Source organism: Canis aureus, chromosome X (assembly GCF_053574225.1).
Source record: "Canis aureus isolate CA01 chromosome X, VMU_Caureus_v.1.0, whole genome shotgun sequence".
NCBI classification, from domain to species: Eukaryota; Metazoa; Chordata; class Mammalia; order Carnivora; family Canidae; genus Canis; species Canis aureus.
The window spans coordinates 84,110,683-84,136,346 of NC_135649.1; the positions used below are offsets into that span (position 1 = coordinate 84,110,683).

At 42.8% G+C, this 25,664-nt stretch overlaps 1 protein-coding gene and 1 long non-coding RNA gene across 4 annotated transcripts in view; one reads left to right on the forward strand and one right to left on the reverse strand.

Moving 5' to 3' along the window:
* LOC144308196 (uncharacterized) overlaps window positions 1–1,002 on the reverse strand; it is a 32,422-nt gene extending 31,420 nt beyond the window's left edge. The window contains exon 1 of the long non-coding RNA XR_013374787.1: window positions 591–1,002. This is a non-coding gene — a long non-coding RNA (uncharacterized LOC144308196). The remainder of the gene's footprint in view (window positions 1–590) is intronic.
* SLC9A7 (solute carrier family 9 member A7) overlaps window positions 1–25,664 on the forward strand; it is a 148,884-nt gene that overhangs the window by 68,661 nt on the left and 54,559 nt on the right. For all 3 annotated transcript variants that reach the window (XM_077888445.1, XM_077888443.1, XM_077888444.1), the window contains exons 3-7: window positions 818–895; window positions 6,724–6,800; window positions 10,242–10,354; window positions 23,186–23,291; window positions 23,668–23,814. In XM_077888445.1, coding sequence (XP_077744571.1) covers window positions 818–895; window positions 6,724–6,800; window positions 10,242–10,354; window positions 23,186–23,291; window positions 23,668–23,814 — 521 coding nt within the window. The remainder of the gene's footprint in view (window positions 1–817; window positions 896–6,723; window positions 6,801–10,241; window positions 10,355–23,185; window positions 23,292–23,667; window positions 23,815–25,664) is intronic.

The following is a 25,664-nucleotide window of genomic DNA, read 5'->3' on the forward strand; positions in this document are numbered from 1 at the left end:
CCATTTCCCCCACCACTTGTGCTCTCTGGCTTTCTCTATCTCTCTGTCAAATAAATACATTTTTTTTTAAAAAGTTCAATTGAGGGCAGCCCTGGTGGCTCAGCGGTTTAGTGCCGCCTTCATCCCAGGGTGTGATCCTGGAGACCCAGGATCGAGTTCCGCGTCGGGCTTCCTGCGTGGATCCTGCTTCTCCCTCTGCCTGTGTCTCTGCCTCTCTCTGTGTGTGTCTCTCATGAATAAATAAAATAAAATCTTTTAAAAAAATAAATAAATAAAAAGTTCAGTAGAATGGTGTCTATAGGCAGTTCTGTGGGAGGATCCAGAAATTTAATAAAGAATCATGATGGCATCTTTTATTGCAGTTGAGCCTTTATAAAGGCTTGATAAAAATCAAGATGTTTTTATTTCTTGTTTAAAAAACATTGGCCAGGAGCTTTCTGAGTCCTTGGAATTACATTGTCATTTCTTATTATGTATTAAATAACACACCAAGAGCAGGAGTCAGAGTGCTGTATAGAGAACAACATGTTGGTCCACAGGGGAAACTGTGGCTGATCTCTTGTGATGAGTCCATGATTTTTCACACTTACCTTATTTGCTTCCCGACTTGAGTCAATGGCTTAAAATATTAAGCAACTATTGTGACACCAACTGGCATTAAACTAGAATTTGACTTCTCTCTCTCTCTCTCCCTCTAAGTAGGCTCCATGCCCAGCGTGGGGCTTGAACTCATGATCCTGAGATCAAGAGTTACATGCTGTACCAACTAAGTCAGTCTGGTGCCCTCCCCCTGACTTTTTTCTTTTTAAACTTTCAGGTAACATTTGATCCAGAGGTCTTCTTCAACATCCTTCTGCCTCCAATTATTTTCCATGCTGGCTACAGTTTAAAGAAGGTAAGAGATTTTTGCCAGTATTTCTTAAAGCACGGGAATTGCTGTGTTAATGTACCTACATAACTTTCTAACTTTTCCCTTCTCCCAGATTGCTTATTACTGTGTTCTGCGCCCACTCAGAGACTATAGTTGTCTCATCAAGTGATTCATCTCTGTTCTAGAATCTGGAGTGCTCCTACATTGCCAGTAGGAATGTAAAATGGGGCGGCCACTCTGGAAAGCAGTTTTATAGTTTCTTATAAGACTGAAGTTGAAGTTACCATATGACCCCACAATTTTATTCCCGATGATTTCTCCCAGAGAAATGAAAACTTATGTTCACACAAAAGCCTGTACATAATGGCTCATAGCAATTTTATTTGTAATAGTCCCCAGCTGGAAACAACAACAACGTCTTGAAGTTAGGTGAATGGTTAAACACCCATCCATACCATGGCATATTACTCAGCAACAAAAAAGGAACAAACTATTAATACAACAATTTGGATGGACCTCAAAGGCATTATGCTGAATGGGAAAAAAACCCAACCTCAAAAGGTCACGTACTGTATGATTTCATTTATGTAGCATTCTAGGCATGACAAAAGTATAGGGATGGAGAACAAATTAGTGGCTGTGCTGTGGGTTAGGGATGGTGGGAGTGAGAGGGGTGTGACTGTAAAGGATGTCGTGGTGGTGATGGCACAGTTTCATGTCTTGATTGCAGCTGTGGATACGTGAATCTACACATAGGATAAAATGAAACAGAGCTATTCACACACTTTGTCCCTATGTCAGTTTCCTGGTTTTGATCTTGTAGTACAGTTACATAAGGTATAACTAGTGGAGAAAACTTGGCAAAGATACACAGGACCCCTCTATACTATCTTTGCAATTTCTCTGAATTTGTAATTGCTCCAAAATAAAAAGTTAAAAAAAAAGCTATCCTTATCTTTCCTACTTTCCCTCTGGACTTAGGTTTTCTATACCAAAATATGTATCCTTTTCTTGTCTACTTTATGGGGTTGCAAAAGTATCTAAATCTATATGACCGCTATTGACATGTAACAAATAGGAGATGTTTTATGAGTATAAAAAATGTTATTCTTTAAGTGAAGAATTTGGGAACTCTTTATCAGATCAAATGGGTGATGAATAATTTGGTGTTGTAAATCACTAATCTTAATGTATCATCAAGGTTGCTTTAAAATGAAAGCAAATCATTGGCTGTAGCCATTCTAATGGCTGAAAAACACTTTAGGTTCTGCAGAGCCTTCCCTATGTTGGCCTCATTTTCTCAGAAGAAAAATAACAGGCTTTGCCAGTTACCAATTTAAGTTGTTTTTGAAATGCCAGTCTCTTGAGCTATCTGCTATTAGTTCAGTCTCTTTCCTTTTTAAATAGTCCTTATAATGGCACTGAAATAGTTGGTTCTTGTATGGTTTTGCCATCTGTGATTAAAGCTGCTGTCGATTAAATGTGTAATAACCATTTCACCACTTAACTACGGGCACGGAAACAAATATATTCAGACCCTTTGACCTATGCACATGGAGTTGTCATGCGGACATGGGCCTTTTTTTCTAACTTGAAAAAATGTCATTGGAATTAGCTATGATTTTGTGCTACTGCTCAGTTTGCTTATGGGGTGTGTCACCAGCAAAATAATTCACCTAATGAAAGCCTTCATGTTTTGTGAACTTCTCCCACCAAACTCGCTCTTTTTATTTTTATTTATTTTTTTTCTTGATATCTCTCTCAGTCTTTATCTCTCTCTGTCTCTCTGTCTCATGTTAACATTTGTCAGTGAGGAACGGGAGAAGGAGTAGAAATGCAAGTCTTAGAATGGTACAGCTAGAAATTGGAATGCCAGGTGGACTTTCACCAAAAGCACACCTTCTCATCCTGATCAGTCTTCAGCCTGTACTCTTGAAGACTTTACCAGAGCTTAGCCATCTCCTTTGTCTCTCTTTGCCATTCTAGAATGGAGAGGGAAAAGTAGGGGGTACTGAACCAGTCATAGCTATGGGAACTACACATGACTGGCCAAATAAGAGGAAGATAAAAGACCTAGGATTCTGGGATGCCTGGGTGGCTCAGCGGTTGCGTGGCTGCCTTCGGCTTGTGTTGTGATCCCGGGATCCAGGATCAAGTGCTGCATCGAACTCCCTGTGAGGAGTTTGCTTCTCCCTCTATGTCTCTGCCTCTCTCAGTCTGTGTCTCTCGTGAATAAATAAATAAATCTTAAAAAAAAAAGACCTAGGGGATCCCTGGGTGGCGCAGCGGTTTGGCGCCTGCCTTTGGCCCAGGGCGCGATCCTGGAGACCCGGGATCGAATCCCACATCGGGCTCCCGGTGCATGGAGCCTGCTTCTCCCTCTGCCTGTGTCTCTGCCTCTCTCTCTCTCTCTCTCTCTGTGACTATCATAAATAAATAAAAATTAAAAAAAAAAAAGACCTAGGATTTTGCTAGCACCTAGCACTAGGACTAGGAGGTGCTATACTTTCTTCCCTACAAGGATGTAGTAGGAGTCGAGAAGGGTGGCTTGTACAGTGAGACTCTAATGCCCTGCACTAAGAAGACACGCTTTCCAGGCTTGACACTGCAGTTGATCGGTGACTCCAAGCAGCTCACACACAGGAGTCTACTCCTTCTCCTGTTCCTTACTGTCAAGGTGTTATGGGGAGCCCTGTGTGTGAGAGACATCGAATGTCCCCATAACACCTTCATGATGAGGTGGCTGCAAAGATTGGATGGGCTACTATATGTGAAAGTATAGTATAAACCATGAAGTAGATAGTCAAGCACTTGGTGTCATAATTCCCAAATAAGTGGCACAGTGTACCTTTCTTTTCAAGGCATAAAACTCCAGTTCATACCAGCATATATGAGTGGAGATGGGTAATTGTGTATGTGTGTGTGTATGTGTGTGATTTTAGAATATGTCATGGGTGTATTTGGGGTGGCAGATTTATATTACTCATTTGTGTGTATGTGTGTTATAAGGGCTTTTCTTTATGTGAATCAAAGGTATCTTTGTGTATCCACAAATATACATTTAAGGTAACAGTTTCAAAGGCTCCAATCAATTATCACAAATTATTCAAATACCTATCATTGACCATTTAAAATATTTTCGCTTGTTGATTTTCAAACAAATTTGTGACCCAAAACACCTTACTTGAATGCCAGGACAATCTGTGAGACAAATCATACCCCAAGAGAATCATGGGCAGTGTGGAGTCGGGTTCTCAGACATCTGTGCTGACCGCCAGCCACTCCTTCAGATGCCTGCTGGTCCAGGTGAAGACATGCGTCTGGCACGGAAGCCACATGGAGGGGATGGAAGTCTGGCATCTGCACACAGGCTGTCAGCTCGGGTCTCCTCCAGCAGCATCCAGACCTGAGCACTGGGACTTGCTACATGGAGGATGAGTGCTAAAAGCAGCATGTTTTGTGTGCAGCCACCACGTGTGGCCACACCTGGACACGGGCCACTCAGCCCCACACACAACCAGACTGAAGCTGAGAAGGCCTCCTAACAATGCCGGTCCTGCTAGAGGTGCACCCTCACATACCTTGCACCTGTGCCCAGCTTTTCTGGCCCATCCTGCCCCTATCAGGCCCAGGAGCTATAGGACACACCTGATCCCCCCACATCTGGACCCCTCGACCACCCACAAGACCCAGTTTCTCCCCAAGCCCACAGATGAGGGCTCAGATTCAGCTTTATTGCCAATGCAATCTGAAGCACAGACCCATCTTTCCACTAACACGCTCTCTCTCCTCTCCATGTGGGTCCTGGACCTCCCTTATTCCCACTTTCTTCCAGCCCAGGACCAAAGGGGACACTTTGCATTGCCCCTCAACCCCACCCTGGGAACCCGAATCCAGCACCCCTAAGATCTAGATGCCCTCGAGGGTGGCACCAGGGACCTGGGATTCATTACGGAATTCACAAGGATAAGGGCTCCTCCGGGCTCTAGTCTGAACCGGTCCCTCTCACATGACCCTGAGACCCACCTATCACATGCAAGCTCCAGAGCAGTTGTCAGCTCAGAGCTGGGCTGCACAGCCCCAAGGTCCCTTCCTCCCTGGGGCCTCAGAAGCCCTACCAGATCATCAGCAGTCATTCCATGAGAACTAACTTTCCAGGAGGAGAATCCACAGCTCTTATATTCCTGATTTTTTTTTGGCAAATATGAATATGAATTTACTAAATGTATTCAAACTAACCATAGTGATAGTTACCCAAAAGGAGAGCTGAGTGGCAAGGAAAAGCAATTCTGGGATTAAAATCTGTTCCTGGATACTTCACATGATTTTCCTTGGTCTCGTGTCTCTACCTTGATGGACTCCTAGGCCTCCCTGCTTTAAGCCCTTGATTGAGTTTTTAAAAGGCAATTAGGCTCACAGTTGTTGATTTTTTTTTGAAACCTAATTTTTTCAAAACACTGGTGGATATAAATATGTTCACTTAAAAAAAAAAAGCCTGGGGACAGTGACTGACTTAAAAGGCAAACATAATGTGTCCACAATATATTCAGGCAGCACCCTCATTTGGTGATTGTTGGTGTGGCAAGCCCTTAAAGGATTCTTTTCTGAGCAGGTGGCTTAAGGGCACTAGGCATTCCTTGATACCTTCTTCACAGCCTCAGAGAGGGCCAAGCATTAGGAAAAGCTGAAGCCAAGGCTTCAGATCCTATGCTTACAATACAGGTCAGAGGCCACCCAAAGCCCTCTGTGTGGTCACACTTCCTGGTGGCTGCTTGATCCATGCTGAGTTCTTCCTAGGTCCTGTCCTTCCCTGATGTTGCTCAGCTGGCATACTGGGACTCTCCTGCCTTTTAAATTTTTATATAAAGTATTCCTGGCCCTTATCGAATTAGGGTGTTTGTGGGTTTTTGTTTGGTTTTGTTCAATAGTTCTGATTGTCCAATGAGAAGAGCTTATGCCTTGAAGAGTAAGAACTGTGGCTTAGGGTCCCAAGAACAGGGATTTTCCCCCCATCAGAGTATCCCAAAGGCCTAATGACTTATGAGAAGCAAATCTTTGTGTGTGTGTGTGTGTGTGTGTGTGTGTGTGTGTTAAGGTAACCGGCGAATGTACAGAAGCATTGAGAGGATTGCAGTTTGGCCATCTCCTTCTGAATAATTGCTAGATCTTACATTGGTGTAAGTATAGACACTTCTTTTTTTTTTTTTTAGAAACTTCTTATACATATATGTAAACTTATACATTTGCTCATCTTAAATGGAACTACTTATTTTTCCTTTCTCCACTTCCATCTCTATTGGCCCTCTTTCCCAGGCTCCAACGATCAATCCAGAAGGATATCAGGAGACACTTCAGATGCCATGAGGCAGATAATTACGATACAGTTTTCTGATACTGAATTAAGCAGAAAGCCCTTTAGACAGCACTTTCATATTTTATCAGTTTCAAACTTCTATCTGTAATGATCTTCTAAGGTACACCAGACATGGGAGTGACTAGCTGATCATAGAGTAAAAGAGTTTGGGTTAGATCTATGAAAATGATTGGTCTACTTACACACACACAGTCACTCACACTCATGTACGCTTTCTCTCAGTGTAATTTAATATAATCAGAGTAGTTGTGTCTGAGATTTACTAAGCCCTTGCTTGCTCGTTCAGTGATTAATGGGATCAGAGTTATTTTAAAACCTCAATGTTTATAGCTAAGTAGCTTTATTCAGGAGTAACTTAAGTTATTTCTTGTTATAATGCAATCAATAAGTAAAATTTCACTTTTAAGAGACTTCTGTTGTGTTTCTTATGCTTGATATCAAAAATCACAATGTGATTCCTGCCTCTTGTTTTATTCAGAGACACTTTTTCAGAAATCTCGGGTCTATTCTGGCTTATGCTTTCTTGGGGACTGCTGTTTCCTGCTTCATTATTGGGTAAGTTACTCTTTGTCATTAATCAAATTAACACATTTTCCAAAGAGGTGAAATCCACATGGGTCCTGCAGAGCCCAGTGTTTTCCCCAGCTATCACAATATTCACATTGTGTGAACTTCAAGTGGACAATGTGACAGTGTGTTGATTTGAAATATTTATAAGTTGCAAAATCATTACCACCATAGGATTAGCTACCACCTTCATCCTGTCACATAGTTACCATTTTTCTTGAGATGAGTACATTTGAGACCTACTCTCAGCAAAATTCAAGTATATGATACAGTATTATTAGCTACAATCACCATGTTGCACCTTACATCCTCAAACTTGTTAATCTTCTAACTGTAAGTTTGTGTCCTTTGAGCAACATCTCCCCATTTCCCATGCCCCCAAACCCCCACAACCACCAGAGTCCAGGATTTTGATGCTGATGCTGATGACAGTTAAGCTCTAGAGCTACATTGTGTAGCGTGGTAGCTATTAGCCATGTGTAGCTTTTTAAATTAAGATTAAGATAAATTAAAATGAACTATACCTAGTCCCCAGATCTTGGTTCCTGATCACATTCTCCAGTGAAAAAAACCAGACCACCTTGCAGAAATGGTTGATTCTAGGGCAGGGGCAGCAGATACACAAGATAAGAACGGAGTGTATCAAAAAAAAAAAAAAAAAAAAAAAAGAACGGGTGTATCATAGTGCCGAAAAATAAGGAAGTGCCCAGAAAACAGAGAAACAGAAGGGCTTGGGGCTTATCAAAGAGACAAAGAGCCAAAAAAAAAGCCTGGGGACAGTGACTGACTTAAAAGGCAAACATAATGTGTCCACAATATATTCAGGCAGCACCCTCATTTGGTGATTGTTGGTGTGGCAAGCCCTTAAAGGATTCTCTTCTGAGCAGGTGGCTTAAGGGCACTAGACATTCCTTGATACCTTCTTCACAGCCTCAGAGAGGGCCAAGCATTAGGAAAAGCTGAAGCCAAGGCTTCAGATCCTATGCTTACAATACAGGTCAGAGGCCACCCAAAGCCCTCTGTGTGGTCACACTTCCTGGTGGCTGCTTGATCCATGCTGAGTTCTTCCTAGGTCCTGTCCTTCCCTGATGTTGCTCAGCTGGCATACTGGGACTCTCCTGCCTTTTAAATTTTTATATAAAGTATTCCTGGCCCTTATCGAATTAGGGTGTTTGTGGGTTTTTGTTTGGTTTTGTTCAATAGTTCTGATTGTCCAATGAGAAGAGCTTATGCCTTGAAGAGTAAGAACTGTGGCTTAGGGTCCCAAGAACAGGGATTTTCCCCCCATCAGAGTATCCCAAAGGCCTAATGACTTATGAGAAGCAAATCTTTGTGTGTGTGTTCCCCTAAGGCCAATGGCCAGAGAACAACAAAATAAATAACATTGTATTGGGCTCAAACCATAAAGTAAACATCTGAGTCTCTGCTGATGTTAATAAATGATTGGATGAATAAATAAATGGAGAAGTGACAGATCTCCTGTGCAGAAAAATTCCAAATAATTTATGTTGACCTACTCCCTCCCTCCCCATCCCGCCCCACAAGAGCGGGAGCTTGTGTCTCCTTCAGCTGTGATTGCAGGCTATGCATAGTGACTTCCTCCCACAGAATATAACAGGGAAAAAAGGAGGAAGAAAGCATAGCTTTACAGCGGAGAAAACCTGACAAACACCAGCCCAGCCAGATGATCCAGATCAGCAGCCATAGGGGTAAATCACACTGATACCTCTGCACCCTTGATGTTCGTGATGAGAGTGGCACTTTCCCTCCCCAAAACACATTACCTCAGTGTAATTGTGAGAAAAAAATCAGACGTGTCCTCATGGAGGGAGTTTCTACAAAGTACCTGACTAACACTCCTCAAAACTGACAAGGTCATCAAAAACACAGAGTCGGAGAGATTGTCACAGCCCAGAGGAGACTAAAGAGACATGATGTCGAGGTGTTGTGTGGTATTTCAGATAGGATCCTGGAACAGAAAAGGGACATTAGATAAAAGCTAAGGAAATTGGAATAAAGCATGGACCTTCGTTACTTTTTAAAAATTAGCTAAAAAGCTGGAAGAGATAAAAGGCAAGGGCCTTTTGTGTCACCAAAATAGTAGGAGCTTGGACTTCATCCTTTAAGAGAGACAGACCACCAAAGAGTACCAGGTTAGATGACTGGCATTGGTGGCAAGATGGGAAAAGGCTGTCAGGGAGAAGCCCAGCGTCCGAGTCTGTTTGTGGTAGGCGGAAATGGAGAGACAGGTGTAGTTTCAGGAAATGTCTGAAAGGATGGTAAAAGAAGCCTCCAACAGGCAACAAAAGGCAAATCACCTCTGTCTCACAGAGTTACTGGGAATCGAAATTGAACTGTTTGTCTGGAACAGTGCCCGGCACACAGTAAGGAAGCTTTAAGTTATAGCTACATATTCTCCAAAGGATTCAATTCTGCAAATAATTCTTGAGCTCCTAGCTTAGTAAATCTGTCATCCTAGGTGCCCGGGATACAAATGTAAGCCATGGCATGGTCCCTACCGGCAAGAATATTATTATTAGAGTGTTAGCTGTGGGGTACAATGAGTCTATTCTGTGGTTATTTTTATTCTCCTAACCCCTACAGCTGCTGCCGACACACACACACACACACACCCACACACACACACCCTTTAGTAACGCGTACTAGGCCTTTTAACACCCCTCACTCCTCCCATTTTGTAAGCTGTCCTGTAGGAAACGTGCTCCGGCCAAGTCAAAATATTTAACTTGGTAGTCTATCTTGGACTGTGCCACATCCTATGCAGCATAAGAAGCATCAGAAGGGCTGCCGCTGGCCTGCCCTAACCCATGCAGAGAATGAGAAGCCAGATATGTCGCTGGAGTACCCTGATATTTTACTAGGATGTTTAGAGAGTTTTGCTTCTGTTCCCTTTTTTGAAATAATTCTTGGCAGAGAAGATTGGTCACCTGCACCTTTGGGGCCTACCCATCCTTTTTTTTTTTTTCTCTCCAGCTCATCCAGCACACTCATTTCCACAACTTTAAACACATTGCCTGAGAATCCTGTCAGTTTTATAGCAATTGATTACACACCATGAAGCATTCTTTCCCTTTCTTTCTCCTCTATTACCAGCTGCTTTGGGTGCCTTAAAGTTGTTGCTAATCGAGGACCATACTTAATAGTTGTCAGCAAGCACAGCTTTAAGGAATGGAATAGTGTTGAGATGTTTCAGCAAGATGATGTCCACTGCAAACTATTACTTGGTGCCAAAGTCTTATTTGCATGTGTTCCTGGTGAGTGTCCAACCACAACAGCCACCTAAGGTTTTTATAAGCCACCTTCGAGGTATCGTATGCTAGTGCTACTTTGCTTGCACATTGGCCAGGTTACTCAGTTAGGAGGGTTTTCATTTCCCCTTCTGACATAGTTTACCTTCCCTTCTTACAGAAATCTTATGTATGGCGTGGTGAAGCTCATGAAGATTGTGGGACAGCTCTCGGATAAATTTTACTACACAGATTGTCTCTTTTTTGGAGCAATTATCTCGGCCACTGACCCAGGTATCATCGTGCTATTCCATTATTTAAATCTCCAAACATTCAGAGCAACCATTAACTTTGGTTGCAGTAGGGAGACTGTGGAGGTACCAGGAAGTGGTCTAACAGATGGCTTTTCTTTTCTTTTTTTTTTTTTTTAATTTTATTTTTTTTTATTTATTCCTGATAGACATAGAGAGAGAGAGAGGCAGAGACACAGGCAGAAGGAGAAGCAGGCTCCATGCTGGGAGCCTGACGCGGGACTCGATCCCGGGACTCCAGGATCGCGCCCTGGGCCGAAGGCAGGCGCCAAACCGCTGAGCCACCCAGGGATCCCCTAACAGATGGCTTTTCTAAGAAGGGTGTGCATTTCCCTTTTGCTTGTATTATTATTAAGATTTTATTTATTTGAGAGAGAGGGAGAGCATGAGTGGGAGGGAGGGGCAGAGGGAGAGGAAAAAGCAAACTCCCCACTGGGCAGTCAGCCTGACGCAGGACTTGGTCCGAGGACCCCGGGATCATGACCCAAACCAAAGGCAGATGCATAACTGACTGAGCCACCCAGGCGCACCTGTCTTTCATTTTAGAATGTCTACTTTGGCCATAATTTTTACACTTTAACTGCCCTCTTCCTCGGTGTTGTACTTTTTGCCTTCATTTAGGAAACAATATCATTTTATAAAAAATTTTCATAGTGGAAATGCATGCCAGTACCTGCAGCGAATGTAATGTCCTTTGTAAACTCCTTTTTGTTCAGCGTTCCTGCATGACAGCACACTGTGACCTGGTTCCTATTCATTAATCTCTTACCTTGTACTTTCCCGATTGTTAGTGGAACCAATTCTTAAAAGTGGAATTATTGGGACGCCTGAGTGGCTCAGTGGTTGAGCGTCTGCCTTTGGCTCAAGGTGTGGTCCCAGCGTCCTGGGATCGAGTCCTGCATCGGGCTCCCCATGGGGAGCCTATTTCTCCCTCTGCCTATGTCTCTGCCTCTCTCTGTGTGTCTCTCATGAATAAATAAATTAAATCTTTTTTTTTAAAAGGTGGAATTATTATATGCCCCCCACCCTGCTCTGCAGCTCAAGAACGAACAAACGAAAGAACCTCCCTTCTCCCAGTTGGAACCTATAATTAAATCAGTTCACATCAGGTAGTTAAAGCTATTTCTTCCATCTGGTGTCAGCCATTGAGAGGACATTGTAGGCAAGGAACTTATGGAGAAAGAATTGGTGCTGTCCCAGTAGTGGAAGTGGAAAAGTCTTCTCAATGTTTATGATGCCCTCTAACACTCTGGATAGTAATGATTTTTCAAAGATACTAAGATTCCCTCCACCACACAATTGTGCCATGCCTCATAGGAGTCCTCTAGATCAGTGCGATGACAGAAATGTGCTCTGTTCCATGCCCAGAGTCAGGTAGCCAGTAGCCACATGTGGCTACTGAGTTCTCGAAATGAGCGGTAGTGCAACTGAAGAACTGACTTGAAAATCTTATTTTATGATCAGTAATATAAATTTTAATAGCTGCATGTGCCTGGTAGCTACCCTATTGGATGGCCCAGCCCTAGACAGTTGTGTGATTCTGAAACTATTGCTGTCCCAAAAGCCATTGACCTCTCTTACCCCCATAATGTAGCCCAAACGCTAAATAAACTGGTATCAAAGACATGGCTGGTTGAAGTACCCTGGTTTTGGAAAAAGAGTGTGGGATGTGGAGTTGTAGGTGGAAGTCTGAGCCCTGCCTCTCACTGACCAGGTGGCCTGGGCACACTTTCTCTCCTCCATGTCGATTTCCTCCTTCATGAAGTAGGAATAATGATACCTATGTCCCAGGACTATTGAGAACATTAAATGAACTAACACATGTAAAGCACTGACCACGGCATCTGCTAATCATGTTGGTCTCTAGCCACATCTGGCTCAGGCAGAGATTTCTTTGTTTTTTGCTATTCAGTTTTTTTTTAAGTTTATTTATTTATTTTTTTAAGTAATCTCTATACCCAACATGGAGCTCAAACTCATGACCCCAAGATCAAGAGTCACATGGTCTTTGAGTCAGCGAGACATCCCCCCACCCTGTTTTTTTTTAATATTTATTTATTTACTTATTTGAGAGAGAGAGAGCGTGCGCACACACACAGGGGAAGAGGGAGAGAGTTAGTCCTCAAGTAGATTACCCACTGAGTATGGAGCCCGATGCAGGGCTTGATCCCAGGACCCTAAGATCATGACCCAAGCCAAAATCAAGAGTCAGATATTAACCAACTGAGCCATCCAGGCACCCACCACCCCATGTTTTCTTAAAAAATAAATAACAGGTCATAACTTAATTCAAGCATGTTTCTAAAGAGCACTCCCAAAAGTGGCTTTATTATTTTCATACTACAGTGTCTGTGACTATCTCCAAGTATGTGTCTGTTGAGAAAAAGATTCTGCATAAGTCTAGGAAAGGTGTCTAGTCTCTCTGAAAATATATTACTAACTATACTCATCTGTAACTTTTTAAAAACGATTTATTAAGAGAGAGGGGGGGGAGGGGCAGAGGGAGAGGGAGAGGAAGAGAGAGAGAATCTCAAGCAGACTCCCCACTAAGTGTGGAGCCTGATGTGAGGCTCAATCTGATGACCCTGAGATCATGACCTGAGCTGAAACCAAGAATCAGACACCTAACTGACTGAGCCACCCAGGCACCCCCCATCTGTAATTTTATCACTAACTTCTTACACTAGTACCACCAATAAGCAAAGGGAGGTTAGTGTAACATAAGGATCACTGGGCACCTACCTGGGTGGCTCAGTTGGTTAAGCAGCTTCTGCCTTTGGCTCAAGTCATGATCTCAGGGTCCTGGGATCAAGCCCCACATTGGGCTCCCTGCTCAGCAGGAAGTCTCCCCCCCCCATAAATGAATAAATAATCTTAAAAAAAGATTACCAGTGTTGTTTTCTGACCTATTGAGGTGTTGCTTCATTTAATTGGATAGAAAGGCTTATTTTTTCAGATTATCTTCCTAATTGTTTACTTCAATTTAATGTGTCCTTGCTGTGGTAGAAATTAACAGAAGGCATCACCACGATACACCGTTGTTATTTGGCCTGTGGAGATTGGCAGAGTAAGGGTTTTATATAAATGAAAGTTCTAGAAAATTGAAAGTTAAAACTTATTAAACACCAGGACATTAACTTTAACTGCTTTTTAATGGAAATCTTTCTGAAATGTCGACTGTTTTTGCAGATTAAAAGTCTTTCACCAGTTTCCTAAAAATCTGTCGTTTGAAAACATGGGCCATAAAAGAGATAAAAACTTAAGTGTAGAGTTAGAAGGGACCATGAGATCAAATAGACTTCTTGTGCCTGGTGCATCCAACAATTCTAGTATCAGGATATGTAGTGGTATTGATTGATATGAAGGAATCAGAGTCCTTGTCCCTGATGACACCGCATTTGGCTCAAGACACCAGTCTTTGGTCTTCCCGTTGAAGGGGACACCATACACATGGGGCGGTGTGGGTGGCTCTGTGACCCAAAGCCATCTCCCTTCTGTGGCTGTGCGTCAAGGGTGCCATGTGCCATCCTTGTGGACTGTTACTTCAGAGAGACCCACAGCTCAGCAAAGGAAAATGTACGTTTCCAACCCGGAGCACATCTCTAGCAGCTACCAGAGAAAGTAAGCACTCATTCCTTTCTATGAACGCTTATGAAGTGATCTCTCTCATTTTAATTCTGTCACCTGTACACCCCTCGAGTGATTGGTCTTCAAAATTTGTGATCAGTCTCGGAGAGAGTAATTCTCTAGTTGCATCACCCAGACTGTTCAGGCTCTTGCTTATCCATTGACACTCAGTTCCAATATGCCACCTGCCTACCCATTCTTCCCTGACTCTTTCACTTACTTGCTGCCACAGCTCTTGAGTCAGGCCCATTTTGTATACGATACTTAACCACTTTGTACTGAGTGTTTGCAAGTGCTAAGTGCTCTTTAATATACAGATGAAGCGTTCAGGTGAAGTTCATTCATCGAATGAACAAATTTGGGTTCTTGAATTTTCCTTCTTCCTGCACCTGCTACTTTATTTTTCTCACTCCTCTTTAGATGCCAGTACCAGAGGTCTTCAGTCAATGAATTGTAATTTCTTAGTCCGTGTTCAGTTAGCAACAGCCCTTGTGACCCTGTTCACTCTAATTTCAAGGGTCCCACTGTGGGGGGTGAGCAGTCTTTACTCTTCACCTGGAAAAGCCACTCACCCAATCTGTCACCCGCTCTGTCATCTTCTAGTTGTCCACACCCACACCACTCCTCTTGCTCAGGCATAGGCTTGCTTAGGAGGGGCACACAGGGGTTTCTGCCTTGTTTTATAAAGTGATGGGCAGGGAGAATGAGAAATTGAAAATCAGATCAGTCAAATTCAGAGCAGGGCCATGTAAGTGTTCATTGTTATTAGTATTAACTATGCAAGCTAGCTTTTATTGTCATGGGTAAGTGAGTTAGCTATATGTTGTTTTGTTTTGTCTCATTTTACTACTGGTAACTGTAGGATTTTAGGAAAACAGTGTTGCAAGTCAAAAGGACTCTTGACCAAATTATGGAAAGAGGCCAGATGTCCAACAGATGGATAAAGATGTGGTATATACATACAATGGAATATTAGCCGTCAAAAACATGAAATCTTGCCATTTGCAGCAGCGTGGATAGAACTAGAGGATATTATGCTGAGTGAAATAAGTCAATCAGAGAAAGACAACTACCATATGATCTCACTCCTATTTGGAATTTAAGAAATAAAACAGAGGATCATAGGGGAAGGGAGGGAAAAATACAACAAGATGAAATCAGAGAGGGAGACAAACCATAAGAGACTTTTAATCATAGGAAACAAACTGAGGGTTGCCAGAGGAGCGGGGATGGGGGAATGGAGTAACTGGGTGATACACTATATGTTAATTAGTTGGATTTGAATTGGGAAAAATTGAAAAAATAAAGTATAACTTCCAGTTTACAAGGTATACAGTGAACAAAGGGACAAGTTAAAAGCACAAAGAAACAATCATAACTCTAGAAGACAGGTCATTCTACAAGGAAATGATCTGATCTTCTCAAAGAAATGTCAGTATCATAAGAAAGGAATAGAGGAAGGAGCTTTTCTAGATTAAAAGAGACTAAAAAGAAAATCAACTACAATGAGAAAATCTTGACTGAATTCTAGTTGGAAAAATCATTTTATGGGACAAATGGGAAAATTTAGATATAGACTGAATATTAAATGCTAAAAGAGGGGATGGCTCCTGAAAATCATTGAGCTCAAACCCCTACTTCACTAAGTCTTTGGACTTTGCTGTGTGCTAAGTTTTCATAGGCTGTTGGTGGCTATGTGGGATGGTGTCTGTTTTCCCCTCCAGATTTACTCACCACCCTTCTCTGCCCTTCTTTGGGTACCAGGAGGCTGATCTATGTGGAAGATTTCAAAGGTTCCTTTGTCTTCTGGTTTCCCATTGGATTTGTCTACAGGAGAACACCAGTGGGAGACTGGAAGGAGAATGGAGATGCAGGGTCTTGGCTGTGTCCTTAGGACACAGATCCTGTCAGGTGACCCTCACAATGCAGTTCCTGGTTCAGGCAGTCACACCTTCTCTGAACCCTCTGGGCCTAGAGATGGCATAGGATGGTCTCTGTTTTCAGTGACATATACTGTCCTCTCTCTTGCGGTTTTTCCATATTCTGCCCACATTTCTATAAACAATGTCTTCATTAAATACTTCTCAGATTGCTGAGTTTGAGGGTGCTGTCTCTTTCCTACCATGACCCTGACTGATAAAGTCCTGGGCTTCAGGTCTCCTAGGCTGCCAGCCCTGTGCTCTGTTCATTGAGATTAGCCTCCACCAGCCTTGAATCCCTGGGTGACTGATGTGACCAGAGGCCTCCGGTGCTCACCCCCAGTGGACGTGTCATGAGTAATGGATAAAACTTCTCTTGGGTTCAACCACTCAGATTTTAGGAGTTTTGATGTTGCAGCAGAAAGCAGCCCATCAGACAGGGCCTGTTTTCTCATCTCTGAATCAGGGGAAACGATAGTACTACCCACCTCAGGTTTTATGAGGACTGAATAAGATTGGAAAATGTTTAGCATAGTGCCTGCTTCATGTTTAAGTCCTTAGTAATTGTTGTTGTTATTAGCATTATTACTTTTTCATCAACATTGGGTTAAAACAAGATAATTCTTTTTTAAGATTTTATTTATTATTTATTTGAGAAACTGAGCATGTAAGCACAAGCAAGGGGAGGAGTAGAGGGAGAAGCAAACTCCCTGCTGAGTGGAGCTTGATGCCAGGACCCTTGAGATCATGACCTGAGCCAAAGTCAGATGCTTAACCAACTGAGCCACCCAGGTGCCCCAAAGGAAGATAATTCTTTAGTCACATAATGATAAACTATTAGAATTAAGGTTTTGTATTAGAGTTCTTCAGAGAAACAGAAATAGGTGTGTGTGTGTGTGTGTAGAGAGAGAGAGAGAGAGAGTAAGAAAAGAAATTGAGTGATGATAAAGAATTGGCTCATGTAATTATGGAGGTTGAGAAGTCCTAAGATCTGCTGCCCAAAGGCCTGAAAACCAGGAAAGCCAACAGTGTAGTTCGAGTCTGGGTCCACAGGCAGTAGAAGACTATTGTCCCATTTGAAAGGCAGGCAGTAAGAGTGAAGTCTTCTTACTCTGCCTTCAGCTGACTGGATGAGTCTCACTGACATTGGGGAGGGACACCTACTTTACTGAGTCTTCGGATTCAAATGTTAATCCCATACAAAACCTCATAGACAAACCCAGAACAATGTTTGATCAAATATCTTAGGCCCCCATAGCCCTAGTCAAGTTGACACATAAAATTAACCACCACAGGTTTTCTGGAAGGAGCCACAGATATTGTTCATGTAATAAGCAATCCAGAAAATAAGAATTCTTTTTAGCCAAATCCCTAAAGGTTTTTCCTGTTGTGTTACCTGATAAAGTGTATTTAAAGGTAGATGAAAAAGATTGACTTTGTGTCCTGTTATGAAGATGACATGTCCTCCAGCAACTATGGCTATGGGCAGTGCCCCTGTTGATGTCTGGTTAGTGTCCTAATGCTTAGAGTGATTTGAGCATGTACATGTATAATTACCGGGAGCAGCCTCATGATAGAGTCAACACTTTCCTATCCAAATTGTTCTTTGCTCACTCTCAATAAGTGAATTAAACTTTTTGAAAAGGGAGAGCATGATGGGAACAGTGTAGCTTTGGAATCTTCCTTAATCCTGAATTGAAATGGAAAAAGCAGGACAGCAAGAGAGAAAACACAGAGAGCTAGTTGGCAGAGTACCCACAAATCCCCAAATATTATCTGCTGGGGTCAAGCCACCAGCAGCAGTGAGACTTAGGGGTAGGGACTGCAGCAGTGCAGGAGGAAGCAGCGCGGAAGAGAGGTGGCTGCTGATCATTTTGACTGCCAGCAAACTTTCCTACACTCAAAGGGGGAGGAATCCCCCCTTGAAGTAAAGAACTTTGTAGGCACATCTGGATAACAACAGTTAAGGCTGGGAGGCACTTTACAGGCTCCAATTTATGAGTGACAGCAAGGACACCAGAGGAGATTTGAGGCTGCAGAAATGACCTGAGCCCTCATGGCTCTCAAAAAATATCCCGTGAAAATCTCTCTGGAAGGACAAAGCCACTTCATAAGAAGGAACTGCTAAGGACCACAGGCCCTGCGTGACAGGGCATTAAAGGAGAAAGCAGACTCAGATACCAGGGGAGGAAGAGACCAGAGGATGTAGATTTCTTGAGCATGAAGGAGGTGGCGCCACATTTTCAGTACTTCAATGTAAAACCAGCAGAGGGAGCCTTAGAGTCATGAAACGGAGGAAAGCTGATCTAGGTCTTCCCCCTACCCACCTCACTTAAAATGAGCAGCAGCAATAGGTTGAGATCGGACTTCATGCAAAGTTTAAGAAACCATGAGGATAGCCCTTCTGAATAGCATAGGAAAGTTGCAGTTAATTAAGTAATATCAGCAAAATAGGGCACCAAAGCAGAATATTACTAATATTCCAATGAAAGCTAAAGGAAATTAAAGGGGTACCTGGGTGGCTCAGTCAGTTGAGTACTGGACTCTTGGTTTCTTTTTTTTTTTCTTGGTTTTTGCATGGGTGGTGATCTTGGGGTCATGATCTCAGGGTGGTAGCATCAAACCCTGCATAAGGCTCCACATTCAGTGCAGGAGTCTGCTTGTCCCTTTCCCTCTGGTCTTCTCCCCTCCCCCCAGTGCTTTCCCCCTCTCTCAATAAATAAATAAATAAAATGTTAAAAAAAGGAAATTCAGAAAATGATAGAAGTTATGAAAGAACTGTATACATCATGATTGGAAAATTCAGAAATGAGAGGAGTAAACACTAGGCATTATGGAAAGTGTTCATAGAAAGGAACAAGTCGAGGAACCCAGGCAGTAAATAAAATATAAAAAAAATTTCAAAAAGTAAATGTAAAAATGGATAAAATCAAGCAGTAGTGTCAGGGAGTATACATCAGGTGATCAAACTATAAGGAAATGCAAGAAAAAGAAGATTACTATAAAATCAGATTGGTGGTTACATTTGGGTGAAGGAAGGGGCTTGGAATTAGAATGGAACATATAAGTGAGCTTCCAAGGGGGCTGGCAAAATTCCATTTCCAAAACTGGGTGATGGCTACAAGAGTGGTTAGCTTGTAGTAACTCACAAAGGTAAATATTTGTTTGGTTCTGTTTTCTAATTGTGTCTGTTAGTAATGCTTTTGGTTGCAACAGCAGAACAGCCTGGCCAGTAGGAACTTAGACAGCTGTCTATCTTAGCTAATGGCCCTCAGCCGGTGCCATGGCTCCTGCTACAATCAGGTGTCTGGGCACTCCGTGCTTCTAGTGCCCTGCCCTTGTGTTTCAGATACACTTTAGCTGCCCGGTGGAGACAAGATGACTATGCTACATCCAGCCTCTCCACTCTCCTCCAGGCAGGAAGAGGTGACACTCACTGCAGGAGGAGTTGGAGAGGCAAGTTTTTAAAGTCCTTATAGTAGAAACAAACAAAGCAGAGGGTAGTTGGGTGTGAGCGTAGAGAGGAGCCTGCACACATGTATATATCTACAACAGTGGTTCTTCACGAGGTGGGTGGGTGACTTTGCCCCTCAGGAGACATTTGGCAATGCCTGGAGATATTTTTGGTAGTTACAATTGGTGAGGAGTGTGCAATGCTACTCATATCTAGTGGGTAGAAGCCAAGAATGCTGCTGAACATCCTACCTTGCAGGACAGCCACCCACAATTATCTGGCCTAAACTAGTACTGAAGTTGAGAAACACCAAAATGCTTTCAGGGGCATTAAGGTCTGAACTGATTTAATAATAATAGTAATACATTATTTGTCTGTTTTTAAAGATTTATTTTTGAGAGAGAACATGTGTCTGAGTGGGGGAAGGGGCAGAGGGAGAGAATATCAGAGCAGACTCCCACTGAGCACAGAGCCAGATGTGGGGCTTAGTCTCAGGACCCATGAGATCAAGACCAGAGCCAAAACCAAGAGTGGGACACTCAACCAACTGAGTCACCTAGGCGCCTCCATTATTTGTGTTTTTTACTTAAATTTTTTTCATGAGTGTGCAGTAGAGTGGAGTTTTCCAGAGGCTGCATAACATGTGATACTATCTGTTGGTCGAATACAGAAGCAGATAAGAGAACCATCTGTCTTCCATTAATCTAGATATTAAAGAGTTTGAAAAACTGTGAAACAATGGCTCCCTTCAGCCTTTCCCCTAAGATCAGGAACAAGACAGGGATGTCTACTCTCACCACTGCTTTTCAACATAGTACTAGAAATCCTAGCTTCAGCAATCAGGCAACAAAAAGAAATAAAAGGCATTCAAATTGGCAAAGAAGAAGTCAGACTCTCCCTCTTCACAGATGACATGATCCTGTACATAGAAAACCCAAAAGACTCCACCCCAAGATTGCTAGAACTCATACAGCAATTCGGCAGTGTGGCAGGATACAAAATCAATGCCCAGAAGTCAGTGGCATTTCTATACACTAACAATGAGACTGAAGAAAGAGAAATTAAGGAATCAATCCCATTTACAATTGCACCCAAAAGCATAAGATACCTAGGAATAAACCTAACCAAAGAAGGAAAGGATCTATACCCTAAAAACTACAGAACACTTCTGAAAGAAATGGAGGAAGACACAAAGAGATGGAAAAATATTCCATGTTCATGGATTGGAAGAATTAATATTGTGAAAATGTCAATGCTACCCAGGGCAATTTACACATTTAATGCAATCCCTATCAAAATACCATGGACTTTCTTCAGAGAGTGGGAACAAATCATCTTAAGATTTGTGTGGAATCAGAAAAGACCCCGAATAGCCAGGGGAATATTAAAAAAAGAAAACCATAGCTGGGGGCATCACAATGCTGGATTTCAGGTTGTACTACAAAGCTGTGATCATCAAGACAGTGTGGTACTGGCACAAAAAAAGACACATAGATCAATGGAACAGAATAGAGAATCCAGAAGTGGACCCTCAACTCTATGGTCAACTAATATTTGACAAAGCAGGAAAGACTATCCCCTGGAAAAAAGACAGTCTCTTCAATAAATGGTGCTGGGAAAATTGGACATCCACATGCAGAAGAATGAAACTAGACCATTCTCTTACACCAGACACAAAGATAAACTCAAAATGGATGAAAGATCTAAATGTGAGACAAGATTCCATCAAAATCCTAGAGGAGAACACAGGCAACACCCTTTTTGAACTTGGCCACAGCAACTTCTTGCAAGATAATCCATGAAGGCAAGAGAAACAAAAGCAAAAATGAATTATTGGGACTTCATCAAGATAAAAAGCTTCTGCACAGCAAAAGAAACAGTCAACAAAACTAAAAGAAAACCTACAGAATGGGAGAAGATATTTGCAAATGACATATCAGATAAAGGGCTAGTATCCAAGATCTATAAAGAACTTATGAAACTCAACAGCAAAGAAACAAACAATCCAATCATGAAATGGGCAAAAGACATGAACAGAAATCTCCTAGAGGAAGACATCGACATGGCCAACAAGCACATGGGAAAATGCTCCGCATCACTTGCCATCAGGGAAATACAAATCAAAACCACAATGAGATACCACCTCACACCAGTGAGAATAGGGAAAATTAACAAGGCAGGAAACCACAAATGTTGGAGAGGATGTGGAGAAAGGGGAACCCTCTTGCACTGTTGGTGGGAATGTGAACTGGTGCAGCCACTCTGGAAAACTGTGTGGAGGTTCCTCAAAGTGTTAAAAATAGATCTGCCCTACGACCCAGCAATTGCACTGATGGGGATTTACCCCAAAGATAAAGATACAGATACAGTGAAATGCCAGGACACCTGCACCCCAATATTTATAGGAGCAATGTCCACAATAGCCAACCTGTGGAAGGAGCCTCGGTGTCCATCGAAAGATGAATGGATAAAGAAGATGTGGTCTATGTATACAATGGAATATTACTCAGCCATTAGAAATGACAAATACCCACCATTTGCTTCGATGTGGAGCGACCTGGAGGGTATTATGCTGAGTGAAATAAGTCAATCAGAAAAAGACAAACATTATATGGTCCCATTCATTTGGGGAATATAAAAATAGTGAAAGGGAATAAAGGGGAAAGGAGAGAAAATGAGTGGGAAATATCGGAGACAGAACATGAGAGACTCCTAACTCTGGGAAATGAACTAGGGGTGGTGGAAAGGGAGGTGGCCGGGGAGTTGGGGTGACTGGGTGATGGGCACTGAGGGGGGCACTTGATGGGATGAGCACTGGGTGTTATGCTGTATGTTGGCAAATTGAACTCCAATAAAAAGAAATTAAAAGAAAAAAACAGTGGCTCCCTTCCCACTAATTTTTTTTATTTTGGAAAATGGAATTATTTTTCATTAAAAATATGTATGTTAAAGGGCGCCTGGGTGGCTCAGCTAGTTACAGATCTGCCTTTGGCTCAAGTTATGATCTCAGGGTCCTGGGATTGAGCCCCATGTCAGGCTCCCTGCTCAGTAGGGAGTCTGCTTCTCCCTTTTCCTCTGCCCCTCTCCCCAGCTTGTGCACTCTCACTCTCTCTCAAATAAATATTTTTAAAAATAATGTACATTAACATGATGGGGTTTATTCTTAATTTTAAATGCATAAATATTTACATTTTTTGCTTTATTTAACACAGTAAATATCAATAGCTATGGCCCACAAAACTAAAAGCAGCTATTGGTGGGAATCAGAAAAGTAATTTTTAAGAGTATAAAGGAGTCCTGAGACCAATAGTTTAAGAACTGCTCATATGAATAGAGCTGATTTTTCAGTGTCTAAGAAACGTGAAGACTGTGAGAAGTGGAATTATATCTGGTCTGTCATAAAAGAAGACCTTCAGTATTTTACAAACCTTTATTAAAACCTTCTCTGGCCCTGACCCTAGCTGGGTTCTGGGAACACAGTGGTAGCGGGAATAGGGTTTCTATCTTCAAAAAAATTTCGACCCACCAGTGGAGCCAAAACACATTCACTGTGATGATTTTTTAAAATTCTTGTAACAGAGGTATTTTCAAAGTATAATAGGATTGCAGTGGAAGGTGCAGGGTTGCTGCATGGTGTTATTAGAATCGAGCCTCATATCAGACCTCATTCAGATCAGGAAGACTGTCATTTTTGTTTCATTTCCTTTCTGTCTCCTAAACCACCCTGTCCCGCCAAAGGTAGGAATTGCCTCTATACATTTGTCACCAGTGGCTTAAACTGAAACTAATTTCTATGCTTTTTGCCCATTTTTAGTGACCGTACTGGCAATATTTAACGAACTGCATGCAGATGTGGACCTTTATGCACTTCTGTTTGGAGAAAGTGTCCTAAATGATGCTGTTGCCATTGTCCTGTCCTCGTAAGTAACAGTATTTCTGCCCCGGGGAAGAGAGCCTCTGGCTTCCAGAACTTTCTGGGCTAAATTCAGAGGCTTATCTTAAAAGTGTTAAAGATTGAACTGGGTGTTTTTCTAAATGAGGTTTATCAGCTCTGTTGCTAAAGTGATGTTGCTTTGTGCACTTGGCAGTGATCTGAATGCTAATGCCAGCATAACATGAGGGCTGTGGATTAAAGGAATACAGCACAGGAGGTGCTTGGCAGATTGTAGATACTGATGTTTGTCAGTCTTTGTAGGTACCATGGTGTAAAGGCAGTACAGTCTGTTTTAACACTCTCTTCTTTTTATTTTTTATTTTTTTTTTGTTTTTTACAAATCTCTTCTTTTTAAATCACAGGTCTATAGTTGCCTACCAGCCAGCAGGGCTGAACACTCATGCCTTTGATGCTGCTGCCTTTTTTAAATCAGTGGGCATTTTTCTAGGTATATTTAGTGGCTCTTTTACCATGGGAGCCGTGACAGGCGTTGTGACTGCTCTGATATCCTTTCTGTGGTTTCTGCCCCCACCTGGGTATGATTGTGTGCTAGTACACTTGCAAAAACAAGGTCTCCGTTCTCCCTCTCATAAGTGATTTTTTTTTCCAGAAACAAATCTTAAATTGATGGTTCCACTGGGGTCTGGAGGCTCCTGAAACATGTCCCTTTGGTGAAACATGACAGAACACTATGTAGCTAAGAGGCTGAGAAAATGGTTGGGAATGTGATTCTAGCCTTAGCTCTGTACCTGACCTTTGCGCTCTCTTCCTCCTGTGAATCAGTGGGAGATGGGAGTTCGGGGAGAACATTGGTTGTAGAGGGGTGAAAAGTGCTGAGAGGAGGCTGGGGATCAGGGACCACCACAGAGATGGTCAGGAGGGAGCAGGCTGGGAAGTACTTTAGCCTCCAACGTGCTACCGCCCCCTGCTGTTGCGGATCACAGGGGCTAATGTGGCCATTAACTACCTGGGGCCATCCATCAGTGGGAATTACTGCAAGGTGGCCTTCTGTAAGTGAAGGATCCTATGATATTTGGTTAAAAAACCAACCAACCAACATAAAAGCAAAGTGTGGAATGAGCAGGCAGTCCCTCAACAAGTGCGCTGAGTCCTTTGCCATATGTTCTTGCAATGGCATTTAGATCCCCTGGTCCAGTGCAATGTGATGGAAGCCATGGGTGCCAGCCACATCATCTCAACCTGCAACCCGTATACAATCAATGTGATCCCATACATGCAATTTTTATACGAAATTTTTGAAATGTGGCACGTTTTTTGCTCTTCCAGCATACCTCAGTTCAGACTGGCCACATTTCAAGTGTTCAGAATCCACACATGGCAAGTGGCTACCATATTGGGCAGCACAGATTTCGCTGCTCTCCCCACACAGGTCCTTTTGATGCCCTGGGGACTTGTGCTGCCCCATGAAAGCACTCATGAAGTGGTTCCATGCTGGCCCACTGGGGAGGGGCAGTGTTACAAGGGGAATCTCTGGTCCCCAGGAGTGACACGAGAACCTCATAGCTGCCCCTAAAGTTGTACGTTTTCTTTCTTCACTTCTTATGCATTCACGAGGCACCTGTTGTAGAGACTCAAGTTCACAGCAGCCCACAGAGGTCAGGGTCTCACTGACCTACTGTCTGTCCCCAGGCCTGGCTGAGGATGAGCCCAGCACTGCTGGGACTAACCAGCCAGTCCCCCTCAGGCCAAGGTGGTGCCCCTCAGAGCCCTTGGCATTACAAGGAGCACGGAAAACCTATTTCCAGTTTTTTTTTTTAAGATTTTATTTATTTATTCCTGAGAGACACAGAGAGACAGAGACACAGGTAGAGGGAGAAGCAGGCTCCATGCTGGGAGCCTGATGTGGGACCCAATCCTGGGACCCCAGGATCATGCCCTGGGCCTAAGGCAAGCACCAAACCACTGAGCCACCCAGGGATCCCCAGCCACCCAGGGATCCCCTATTTCCAGTTGCTTTAGAAAGCTCAGTTTCTTTTCATTTTTTTTAAAAAGATTTTTATTTATTTATTCATGAGAGACAGAGAGGCAGAGACACAGACATAGGGAGAAGCAGGCTACCTGTGGGGAGCCCAATGTGGGATTTGATCTAGGGACCCCAGGATCATGCCCTGAGTCAAAGCCAGACGCTCAACTGCTGAGCCACCAGGCATCCTAAAAATTCAGTTTCTGAAGAAAGCTTTATTGAGGTAAAATGCACATACTGTATAACTCCCCCATTTAAAGTACATGCTTGGGGATCCCTGGGTGGCTCAGCTGTTTGGCGCCTGCCTTTGGCCCGGGGTGTGATCCTGGAGTCCTGAGATCGAGTCCCGCATCGGGCTTCCAGCATGGAGCCTGC